Source organism: Felis catus, chromosome A3 (genome assembly GCF_018350175.1).
Source record: "Felis catus isolate Fca126 chromosome A3, F.catus_Fca126_mat1.0, whole genome shotgun sequence".
In the NCBI taxonomy this organism is placed as follows: domain Eukaryota; kingdom Metazoa; phylum Chordata; class Mammalia; order Carnivora; family Felidae; genus Felis; species Felis catus.
This window is the reverse complement of record NC_058370.1, coordinates 41293480-41306548: the sequence shown is the minus strand read 5'-3', so window position 1 is coordinate 41306548 and position 13069 is coordinate 41293480. Positions and strand designations below refer to the sequence as shown.

The window sequence follows — 13069 nt, the reverse complement described above, 5'->3', positions numbered from 1 at the left end:
CTATTACAGATCCTGCTCTACCTCCTTCATTCCTGGCTTTTAGATACTTCCTCTACTTCTCCACCCTTCAAACCCACTGCCCTGGGGAGGCTGAGGGAACCATAGGAATCAGACATGTTTGGACTGGAGAAGAAGCTAGAAGCTAGACAGAAGTTATGAACATTGCTCCAGTGAGCAGCTATGAAGAAAAGAACGATTATCTTTCCACGAAGACAGTGGGAAGTCAGGGGAGGGATAGAGATTTAACTTAACAAGGAGAAGGACCATTTTAGTCAAACGAGATCGTTTGCCTTGGAATTTAAACTGCTCCCCGTTAATGGAGATGTTCAGACTGTGTTGTCGGTGATTTATGTATGGAGTTCTGGCATCGAAGAGGGGGTTACACAAAATCAGGACCTCTAAGATATCTGTTTTAATTTTGCAACCCAGTTCTATTTCAGGCCTAGAACAGTGTGGTTGCCAAAATTGGGAACATGGAGTTCTTATACCGTGGAATAAAGTTCTATACCCTCCAGTATCTGTTAGAGTGAGAAAGGAAAAAAAAAAGCGATAATTTATTGAGTGTTTACTAAGGTCCAAGAAATATTTCAGGTATGATACTTCATTTAATTCCCAAACAAGACTGTATTATAATAGTTTTGCCCCTAGAGGTGTAAACTGATGCTTCTAGAGAAAACTTTCACCCAAAGTCAGGAAGTAGTAAGTCAGTAAGTAGAGGAGCGAGGATTGAAATCAGGGCCATTGATTCCTGCATTCATAGTCGAGCACGTATTGAGTGGTCACCTTAGGCTAGATCCAAAGCTTGTAACCACTAGATTTCTCTCATCAAACACTGGTCTTTCTTGAGAAGCAGGCATGCATCTTAATTTCTGATAGTGAGAACAATATATCATATGTACCCAATGTATTTTCCAAAGATGGCCACAGCAATTTTTCAGGTCCTACATGCTCTACAAAACCTTACAGCTCCCTGTCAGGATATTGAGCCTATTTTCTCTCCCCATGAGCCCGGGAAGGTTTCTTAATGACTGTTCCGAAAAGATTTTTGTGGAAGTAATTCTTTGGGATTCCTGAGGCTGAGTCTTAAAAAGGTACAGCTCCTGCTGGCTCACTTGCTGTCTCTAGAGGAACCACTTTGGAGCCTGGCTGCCATGCTGTGAGGAAGCCCAGGTTATAGAAAGGCCACCACAGGTGTTTCAGAAGACTGCCTGAGCTGAGGTCTTAGCTAAAAGCCAGCATATCAATTGCCAGCCAGACATACGAGTGAACAAATCTTCGCACAATTCCAGCACTCCGCCATTGAGGCTTCCTGATGAGGTCTCAGACCTTGTAGAGCAGCATGATCAAGTCAGCCCTGCTGTGCTCTGTCTGAATTCCTGACCCACAGAATATATGAGCATAATAAGCAGGTTCTTTAATCACTAAGCTTTGGGATGATTTGCTACACAACTGTATTTATTATAACATCAGGTTCCATTTTTACTTCAGCTTTCAGAAAGCTGGAAGCTTACTGCTTAAATATGCTAATTGTATTAGCCAAAAGGGTTAGTTAGCACAATTACTTCTTTATTTTATGACCTCAACTGTACATTTGTATCTTTTTCTTTTCTTTTAATTCCAAGATAGTTAACATGCAGTGTTATTTTAGTTCTTAGTATACAATATTGTGATTCAACAATTCCATATATTACTCAGTGATCATCTAGATAAGTGTACTCATATCCCACTTCACCTATTTTATTAACCTTATTTTGCTTTTCTTTGAAAACCTGTGAGATGCACATAAACAACAAAATGATCCTTGCCTATCCTCTAAGAATAAAATCATAAATTTAATACCTGAATCTTCTTTCACGTTAACATCTTCTTCATTATTATCATCTATTTAAAAAAGGGGGGGGGGAAAGACAAAAGAAAAACTCATATGAAAGCTAGTAAGCTCAGAATTCTCCAGTTTGACTAATACAACTTCAAAGGTCAAAAAGAACTCAGTAGAAAAGAGTGTTAGAACATGCATTTCGATTGTCTTATATTATTATGCTAAGTTAATACAAGGTAATGTAAACACACATCACAGCACAATTTAACACCTAGGGTTCACATTTCCTTTTAAAAATTGTTATGTATGCATAACAAAGTACATACACATTCATTTGTTTTACTTATACAAGTAATGCATGGTCACTTTGGTCATTTCAACTTCTAAAAAGATGAAAAATAAAAATCGCACACTTCAAATGCCGCACTTTCTCCGTCAACGAAAGGGATGCACGCTCATGTCAAGTATCTGAGAAATGTGGAGCTCACCACTTGGGTTTAGGCTGACAACACCCATTCCCTGCACAGCACCGTGGAAAGTGCTAGTTTGCTACATGTGCAAATCCAAACCTTTAACCATGTGTGTTCAAGTGCCCACCCCCCAGCCCGCCCCAGTTGCATCATTCCCATTCAATTCCACTCATCCCAGTGAAACCCCCATTAATTGGGCAAGGACGCGTGCTTCCTCTACCCTCTGGGTGACATGTTTGCTTTTTGAGCTTTTGATATGTTGTCATCTCTTCTCCTTCAATGTTCCTTACATCCAGGTAGTATGAATCCTGCCTGTCTTATTTCCACATTTTCTCCTCTCTATTCACATCACTGCAACTCGATTCAAACTCTGCCATTTGCCTTCCCTATTCTGTGGTTTCCTAACTGCTCTTCTCTTTTTCTCACTCCTGACTCCAATTTCTTTTACACCCAGGTGCAAAATCCATCTTAAAAGAAAGCTCTGATCTGGTTTACGACGTTGCAGGGATTCCTGTCTGCCTAATGAAAAGGGTAAGGATTAAATGAGATAATACCACCTAAAGCACCAGGACAGTTACTGAAATATTAAATGCTAAATATTACTTATTATTACCACCACATCATATGTCTACTTGTTAGCATATGTATCCTTCAGATGCCCATCTCGACATCATAAATTCTGCAAAGTTGAAGACTATGTCTTATGTTCCTTTGTATTCTCTAGGACCTAATGTTAATTTTATACATTAAAATCCATAAAGAAATTTCTGCTGAATAATATTTCTGAGGTTTTTAAAATTTTTTTTCTCTGATTTTTTTAGTCAAACTGGAGAATTCCTGTGTTTATATTTCTTATCTACCTCTTACATTGTAGGACATGCTTCCAAATGATGATTTGCAAGCAATGGGGACTCAGTAAAGATTTGTAATTTCCACCCAGACATACGCTTTAAATTTAGTCATTTCTTAGCCAAATTTATACAATGTGACATTCTTCAAAGTGCTAATTATAAATGAAGATTATAGATATACCAGTCACTGGGAATGGAAAATGAATTTAAGTTGAGGTTTTAGGAAAATAATTCTTGATGGCCATGGTTAACTTTTAAAGAAGTAAATTTCAGGGCGCCTGGGTGGCTCAGTCGGTTAAGTGTCCGACTTCAGCTCAGGTCACGATCTCGCACTCCATGAGTTCGAACCCTGTGTCGGGCTCTGGGCTGATGGCTTGGAGCCTCCAGCTTGCTTCCGATTCTGTGTCTCCCTGTCTCTCTGCCCCTCCTCCGTTCATGCTCTGTCTCTCCCTGTCTCAAAAATAAATAAACGTTAAAAAAAATTATAAAGAAGTAAATTTCTTTCCATTCAAATTGTTAGAAACATTAGTGAATAGCTGTATACTTTATTACTTTCATTTTTTTCTCTGAATATAATTTTGGGAGAAAGAATATCTTTCTCTTAGAAATATAATTCTCTAACTAAATTATTATCAAAATGTTACAAAGTAAAGTCTTCACAGATTCTTCCCTGAACTTAATAGATTTAAATAAAATTTTATTTTTCAGAGCATCTAAAATATCTAGACCGGCAGACTTTCTGGAAATCAGAGTGGGATGAAAAAAAGTCTCCACAGTTTCCAGGAAAAGATAAAGGAAGAGTCAAAGATCTCTTTGCTTGTCATCTATGTATCCATTTGTCTGTCTGGCAAACACTCCTCCATAGCCTATTGTAGGTGTAGCTTTGTGTTTGGAGAAATAAAATACCAAGACAAATCTAGACACAATTGTCTACAAACATTATTAGTAAGGAAAGCAAGACATGCAGATCAATTTGAATATATAATAGAGAGTAGTCAGGGCCATCACAAAAGGTATCAGGGGAGGGATAGCTGCTTCCAGTCAGGTTATGAGGAAAGGTTTTTGGAAAATGTGACATTAGAGCTGATCTTTGAACTTTATGGACTATACTGATAGCATCATCCCTAGAATGTCTCCAGGTGTTGAAGGATCATACTTGATGTCATTATTCATTTGTTCATTCATTTCACTCATTTATTCATATAGTGGTTAAGAGTATATTCAGGATCTGGATTCAGACTGCTTGGGTTTACTTGCAGGCCAAACTATAAATCGCTGTGTAATCTTGGGCAAATTATGTAAACCTATGCCTGGGAAATAGGGATAATAAAAGTATCCTAAGTCATACCCTAGTATGACTTGCTAGGGTTAAAAATACATGTAAAGTGCTTACATGGAATGAACATTCAATAAATACTGGCTATTCGTGTTATGGTGCCATTATTATTACTACTTTTACAACTTAAAGAACCATTTATTGACCAACACCATATGTTGGAACCATGGAAGACCGTGAAGATACAGTTGACAATCCATTCCCTCAAAAACTCCCAAAGAAGTGTATGGCAGAGAAAAGTAAAACAACAATCAGAAGAGGAAGTAACAGATTCTCTGATGCAGGTAAGCAGAGGTCTTACTGGGAAACAGACAAGAAGCAGCTAAGTCAGAGAGGTCTATGAAGGATTTCCAGAATAGGTGAGGCTTAAGTTGAATCCTAAAGGGAGATTCAGAATTATCTGGGGGTAAGGAAAGGCTGCAGTAGATTCCCAGTAAATATGGGTGCCCTGCCTACAAGCCCTTGTTCCTAGACACTTCCCTGCTGGCCAGACCGACTTCCAGCCACCAGATCTCCACCTGAGGGCTTTCTCTGGGTTGCTGGAGGCCACAGGAGAAATATCAGGGAATTGACACCCCAAGAGGGCAGTCTTTCACAAATAACTGCCAAGACTTGCACAGAAGTACTATAGTGCCCTTGCTCCTCAGGTGTGCTAATTCAGAAGCTTCTCCCAGAGTCCTCCCCAACCCCAACCCCAACCCTGGGAATAAACCCCAGTGGACGGGTGGTTGATTTAGTTTGTAATTTAACTCTGCTGCCTTCCTTCCCTTTCCAATTCTTCTTTTCCACTCCCCTGCTAGTGATTCCAGGGATTATCTTCCAAATAAATGACTTTCACTTGAATTCTTGCTTCAGGGTCTGCTTCTGGGGGGATTCGAACTAAGAAAAGGGTAATCACACTCAAAACAAAGGGAAAAACATCTATGAGAACACATGGTTATGAACAGTCAAAATGCTTTTAAGGAAATAAAACTAGCTCTCCATGGCTGGAGGCAGGAGTTTACAGGGGAACCATGGGTCTAGTGACCTGTTCTGGCCGGATCATGAAGGATCTTTCTCACTGGGTATGGTGGTCAGTTGTATGTGTCAATGTAACTGGACCATGGAGTGCCCAGACACATGTCAGACTTGACCCTAGGTGTGTCCGAATGAAATTTCTGAATGAGATGAACATTTGAATTGGTTGGTAGACTGAGTAAAACAGATAGCCCCGGTAACGTGGTTGGGCTTCATCCAGTAAGTGTAAGGCTTACACTCCCACAAGGAAGAGGAAACTACTGCCAGACTGCATTTGTGTGGGGACATAGGGTTTTTCCTGACTTTGGACTCAGCGTAAAACACTGGCTCTGCCTGGGTCTCAAAGCCTGCAAGCATCTGGATTGAAACACCATCATTGGCTCTCTTGGGTCTCAGGTCTCAGACTCCCACTAGAACTATGCCATCAGCTCTCTTGTGTCTCTAGCTTGCTGACTGCAGGTCTTAGGATCTGGCAGCCTCCATAATTGCATGAGCCAATTCCTTATAATAAATTTATACCTACATCTATATTTGTATCTAAACCTATATCCACTATTAGTTTTGTTTCTCTGGAGAATCCTAATACCTCAGGTTGAAGAATTTAAATTCTATCCTGAAAATTACAGGGTGACTAACCAACTTTAAGCAGAAAATGACACACCAGCTTTTGAGAGAGAATTTTTTTTTTTTGACACAAGAGAAGTTTACTAATACACTACAAAATCCATGCTTTAATATTTTGGTGTCATTTATATTAAAATCTGGCACAGAGTACTTTTGGTCTACAAAGCATCTAATGTGCTGTTACTTATTAATGAAATCCACTTTAGTTCAACATTATTCTATAAAATGTACTCACTTGAGCCATATTTATGCAGCATATTTCTAGCAAGAATTTTTTTCTACTACAACCAGGGAACAAAAAAGCAATATGTGAAAGAAGAGGATAAGCCTATGGAGATGAGGCATGCCATTCAAAATTTGGAAGCAGTTACGGGACTGATGGAGCATGGGCACGGAGACGCTGCCCTTTTAACAGTTCTTCAAGCATCATGCTTCTTTGTTAGAGGACACAAATCAAATAAAAGGTTCTTAGCCAAAGTGATACAAATACCATTTTAAAATTGAGAGCAATCTATCAGATGGTATGGTTCTGTGTGTTCAGAAATGCCAATTCCAGAAACACTGCTTCCTTTCCTTGGCAGAAATGGCCCAGGGGCTAAGGCTCCATTCCATCTTAAGGGACCTCTTTGATGTTAATTTCATAATGGATGCTGTCTTTATTCACTGCACCCCTCTCTGTCAGATTACCCTGTTGAGTTCTGCACCAAAAGTACAAATCTGACTAAAGTTCTTCTTTTGATAAAAAATGAGTGTGAAAGCCCACTGGTGTCCCATGAATAACCAGTTTTCAGTAACAGTTAGCTTTGTAAATTTCAGGAGGAAGTGTCTAACCTCTTTCAAGTCTGTAATATCTACTTCACCTTCTTGAATGGAAGCTAGAGTTTGTTGAAAAGCAGAGTATACCATGGATTTTGCAATGACCTGAGATTGGTCTTACTTCTTTATCACTAGTGTTCCCATAACTAGTGCAGTCTTTTGGAAAATAAGGAATCAAAACAGATTACAGATACTCTCACAGAACTTTAGTCTAAAGTGTGATCTCTGGGCCAGCAGCACCATTATCACCTGGGAACTTGTTAGAAATGCAAATTCTCAGGTTCCACTAAAGATCTATTCCAGCAGAAGCTTGGGGGAGGGGCCTAACACTCTTCTAATAAGCCCTCCAGGTGATGCTCATGCAAGCTGCAGCTGAAGAACCATTGGTCAAAGGACTGATATTTATGAGCTGGAGGAAAAAAAAGCTTTCAAAAACAGTAGATATCCCACTTTTTGGATATCCAAGTTGAACCAACTAGTGATGTCTAGCCAACACTCATGCTGGTGAGGAGTGCCCACACCATACGGTTGCTGGAACTGAGGACAAGTTATTCTCTTCATAAGATATATAGTTCCTTCTATGCTTGAAACCACCCATTTACCCTGCAGCTGGATGGCACAGTTCTCATGGCCCATGGCCAGGATCCTAAGGTTGGATAAGTGACACGTATGTGGCGGAATCTTGTTTTAAAGAGGCCTGTAAGTTGTATGGAAAAAAAAGTGTCCTATGAAGAAGAAAGTTACCTTATAGGCTATTAAGACAGTCTCTTCACTCCCAGGGGAAAAAAAAGGACAGGCACCTGAAATTCTCATGTCAAAATTTCAGGGGCATCCACACAAATGTGCAGGTCGGTCTGTCAAGCAGAACAATTATGACGATCTTGTTGCGGTTTTTATTTCATGTGCTCCTAAGTCCTCTCTCTTAAGGCTTAATTTCTTAACACAAGCTTCTTCTGTATGCCTTATCTTTTAAATATTTTATTACTAAGGGCTTCTAGGAGCAATTTGCATTTGCAGAGAGAAGAAATATTATTAGCCAAAATAAAGTGCTCCAAGCTTTCCAGGATTCTCACAAAGTATGGAAGATGTGGGTATGCTCATGACTTCTTGTGAAACTTGACAAAGTAGAAATGCCAAGCAAAGAATGGCTGATAAAGGGGACATCCTTGCAAAGTAGAGCTCTTCCATTAAATGGAAAACCTGAACCCACAAAATCTAAGAAATTGCTAAACTTACTTTCTGCAAGGCAATTGATAGGACTTAGAGAAATTAAAAAAGGAATAAGCCAAAGGTTGTTCCTCCCCCACCCTCCAACTGGTCCTTGGTCAAGAGGAGCACTCAAATATCATTAGTTAATAAATATATCAATAAATAAAAGGCACTGCTTAAAAACTGCATGGTTCTGCTGCTTCCGGCTTGGCCATCATGGCATGTAATGGCACCAGTTACTGAGATAGAGGATTTAGGAGAAGGGCTGAGTTGAAGGGAAGGATTCTGAATTTGGTTTTAGATGTGTTGAGTTGGAGATGCCTGGAGATGCCAGCTGGAGATGGGCTGTGCACAGATGAGTATACCAGAAAGGGCTGGCAGGAAGAGAAGTAGAAGACAGAATGGTCAGTAAAAGGCTGAGCAGTCAAGTAAGATAAGGGCTGCAAAGGCTCATGTGGAGCCACGTGATCAAATATGCACTGGTTTCAGTAACCATGCTGGACCCATCAAAGAATTCCCGATAACCTCAACAGTGACAGTTGTAGCAGGGTATTGGAAATCACTAATTGCTCTGGATATAGAGTGCACAGCAATTGAAGGTGAAACCTTCAAAAACCTGTAGCTGAGAGTACAAGTTAGGGCCATAGGTAAAGAATAAAGGTTGGAGGATTTCATTTACTTTATTGTTATTTTTATCTTTATTCTTATCTCTGTGCCTTATTAGGAATTCTTTCATTCATATACCTCTAAAGGATTTTTTCTCCCCCTGCATATGCCTGGAAGTTTTCACCTAAAGAACAGAAACCAGTCAACCCAAAATGTTTGAAGGGTCTTTCAGAAGCACCTTGCTTTCGGAAGCAAAAATGTTTGAAGGGTCTCTCTGTAAAGATGCCTACAGCATCTCCCTTCTCCAAGCAGCATTTTGTCTTGTCTTTGTTTTATCAGAACCTCCTAATAAGATCAAACTCTGCTTAGTCAGGGTTCGTGTCCCCAGGTCTTTATTTGTTCTGTTATTCCTAAGCATTTGCTACACACACTGAACATTCCCCTCTTTTGAAGGGACAGATCGCTTTCAGTCTACGCCTGCTGCTTGTTCTTGCATTCAGGTTGCTTGGTTACAGCAACACTTCACTGGATTTTCATTGAAGGCGAAATGCATTTGTAGCTTTTGAGGCCCATCAAGTGGAAATGGCTAGCACCCAATTCCTAAGAAGGCAGTCAACTCATTTATGTCACGTTACAGAGAACATGTCTTGTATAATTCTAAACATCAATGGAATCCACGCATTAAAAGTGTACAAATGTGCACAAATGTGCCAAGTCACCATAAATATTTATAATTAAAGAAATTTCTGAATTCTTCACTTTGTAGTTTTTTTTTCTTTCTATACAACAAATGTACCATTTGGGGAAAAATGTACAAATCAGACTGGGTAAAGCAGTTTTTGTGTGTGTGCTTCTTCAACTGGTGAGTTAGTTTACTAGGGCTGCTGTAACGAACTTCCACACATTTAATGGCTTAAAACAGCATGAATTTGTTATCTTACAGCTTCACACGTTCGAAGTTTGATATGGATCTCAATGGGCATCAAGATGATGGCAGGCCTGCACTCCTTTCTGAGGCTCTTGGGGGAGAATCTGTTTCCTTGCCTTTTTGACTACTGGAGGCTACATTCCTCAGCTTGTGGCCCCTCTTTTCTATCTTCAAAGCCAGTGATGCACATCTTTCTGGACACTGGTCCACAACCATGTCTCCCACTGTTTCTCTCCTGACTCCCTCTTCTGTTTTTAGGGACCCTTGTGATTGTATTAAGTCCACCCAGGTAACACAGGATAACATCCCCACCTTTAGGTCAGTTAATTAGCAACCGTAATCTCTCATTTGCAATCTTATTTCCGCTTTGTAATGTGACCCAACATATTCACAGGTTCTGGGGTTTAAGGCATCTTTGCAGAAAAGGCACTTTTCTTCCTACCGTACCCTGTAAATTAGGAAGCATACTGCTTTAACGAAAGCAGTCTGAGGAGTAGAACTAAGAATAATAATCCTGTTTAGAAATAAAATGCTTTCTGGGCCACCCAGGTGGCTCAGTCAGTTAAGCGTCCGACTTTTGGTTTTGGTTCAGATCATGATCTCAAGGTTGTGAGATCGAGCCCCATGTCGTGCTCCAAGCTGGGCATAGAGTCTGCTTAAGATTCTCTCGCTCCCTCTGACTCTCCCTGCACATTCATGTGCTCACTCTCTCCCTCGCTTTCAAAAAGAAAAAAAAAAAGAAAATTAAAGAAAAAATAAATAATAAAATAAAACAAAATGATTTCTTATGGGATCAAGTACACAGGCATAAAAATAAAAGTAATTTTTGAATTTTTTAGTTTCCAACTTCACTCTTTTTTCTTTTTTACTTTTATTCCTTTCTTCCAACTACTCTTTCTCCCTCCCTTCTTTTTTCCTTTCTTTCATTCTTTCTTTTTTTCCCACCTTTCTTTTGTCTTTCCACCTTTCTTCGTTGATTCGGTTATACAAGAATAATATCACAAACACAAATGACGAAATTTTTGCAACATATATTTTAAAGAGCTAAGAACCTTACTATACAAATTACAGACCAATAAAAAAGATGAAATACTCAATAAAAATGTACAAAAGAGATGACTAGCAGTTTTGCATAAAAAATTGGGAGATATAATAAATAACTGAAAGAAAGGATAAGCCATACTAGAAATAAGAGAAATACATGTTGTTACCCATTAATTACTTTATTTCATGTATAAAAGTGATAACATCAAAAGATGAGAATGTGCCCAATTGGGAAGAGCAGGGGAAAAGTAAACTCTCACATACTGCTCATGGGAATGTAAACTCAGTGCAATGGGCTGAATTTGTGTTTCCTACAAAATTCATCTGTTGAAATCCTAACTCCCAATATGATGATATTAGGAGTAGGGGCTTCAGGAGGTAATTAGGTCAAAAAGGTGGAGCCCTCATGAATGGGATTAGTGCCCTTATGTAGGGGACCCCAGAGAGCTCTCTCTTTCCACCATGTAAGGATACAGTAAGAACCCCACTACGCTGGCACCCTGATCACTCAAGGTGCTTAATGCGAGGTATAGACCTTGACATTTGCGACTCTGGAAGTGAAGACCCCTTCAGTTGTTCCATATATGACACTGACCCATAGTGCTATAAGCACTGTGGCCAATTTGACTATTTGTATGAAAAGTGTCTTGACTTTGGATGCATTTTGAAAAAGTAATTCAACTTCTAGAAAAGTCTTTTTAAAAAATTGTGGATGTATGCCAATATTTATCTATGAAGCTGTTTTTCTGTGTTATTTATAAACGAATAGGGAAATATTTGCAAAAATAATTGCATGGTTCAACAGTATGGTTTTGGGTAAACACTGGGTCCATTAAAATTATGTTACGGAAGAATATAAAATGACCTAAAAAAATCAAGATTTGTTACATGATACACAGCAAATGATAAGACTGCAATTCTGATTGCATTTTCCATTTTACAGGGGGCTTCTTACAGGATAAACAATGAAAGGTAATTCATTCTCGATGGTTTGTATCTTCTTTTTGATTATCTATTTTTACTGTAAATCTGTACTACTTTGCAATAAGAGGTTATAGCCATTTTAATTAAGATGGCCACAATAATGAAAATACCTCCTTTTAAAGTTGTAATAAGAAACATGGGTATTTAAAATTTTATGATGCTTGGTCTAGACACCTCTCTAAACATTCATTTACATTATTATTTATTCTATTTGGATTTGGCCCATTACTGCGTTTGCTGTAAAGCTGAAGTATAAAAAGGTTAAACGACATGCACAAAGTCATACAATTAATGTATGACTGCTTATTACATGGTGATGAGTATCAACATTTTTCCGTCAGGGATTCACAAATTGGAGATAAGCATCCTACTCATTTCCCAAATTCTATCTGAACTGCCCTTCTTCCTCCGTGTCACTTACACAGTACTTGGCATCACTTCTCTGCTCCTGCTCATCTTTCAGATGACACATTCTTTTTTTTTAATGTTTATTTATTTTTGAAAGACAGAGAGTGTGAGCGGGGGGGGGGGTGCAGCGAGGGGGGGCCAGAGGGTCTGAAGTGGGCTCTGCACTGACAGCTGAGAACCTGATGTGGGGCTTGAACTCACAAACCATTTGAACTCAAAGCTTAAGCTGAAGTCCAACGCTTAACTGACAGAGCCACCCAGGCGCCCCATCAAGTGACACATTCTTTATGAAACTTGCTACAACCACCCTGGTTCTCATACACATTTGACTCTGATTTCCTGGGTACTTTGAGCATACCAATGCTATACTTGATTATTTGCTAATATTGTTTTCCAACTGTTCTGTGTAATACTGGCCTCTCAGGCATATTATAAGAACTATATCTTTTTAAAAAATGTTTATTTATTTTGAGAAAGAGAGAGGGGCGGGGCAGAGAGAGAGGAGAGAGAGTCCCCAGCAGGCTTCATGCTGTCAGCACTGAGCCTGACGCAGGGCTCAATCCCACAAACCGTGAGATTACGACCTGAGCTGAAACCAAGAGTTGGACGCTTAACTGACTGAGCTACTCAGGCACCCTTAAGAACTATATCTTTAAAAAATTTGTTTTTTAATTTTTAAATGTTTATTTATTTTTGAAAGAGAAAGAGAGTGTGAGTAGAGGAGGGGCAGAGAGAGAAGGAGACACAGAACCTGAAGCAGGTTCCAGACTCCAAGCTGCCAGCACAGAGCCTGATGTGGGGCTCGAACTCACACACTGCGAGATCATGACCTGAGCCAAAGTCAGGCGCTCAACTGACTGAGCTACACAGGTGCCCTAAGAACTATATCTGAAATGCAGCAGTGACCAAAGCCTTTGACAATAGTAGGTGTATAATAAATTATTTGTTGATTGATGG

At 39.4% G+C, this 13069-nt stretch overlaps 1 protein-coding gene across 1 annotated transcript in view; it reads right to left on the bottom strand.

Moving 5' to 3' along the window:
* The window catches only part of MACROD2 (mono-ADP ribosylhydrolase 2), a 2026389-nt gene that overhangs the window by 151028 nt on the left and 1862292 nt on the right, over positions 1 to 13069 (bottom strand). The window contains exon 10 of the mRNA XM_023251484.2: positions 1840 to 1881. Within this exon, the coding sequence (XP_023107252.2) occupies positions 1840 to 1881 (42 nt within the window). The remainder of the gene's footprint in view (positions 1 to 1839; positions 1882 to 13069) is intronic.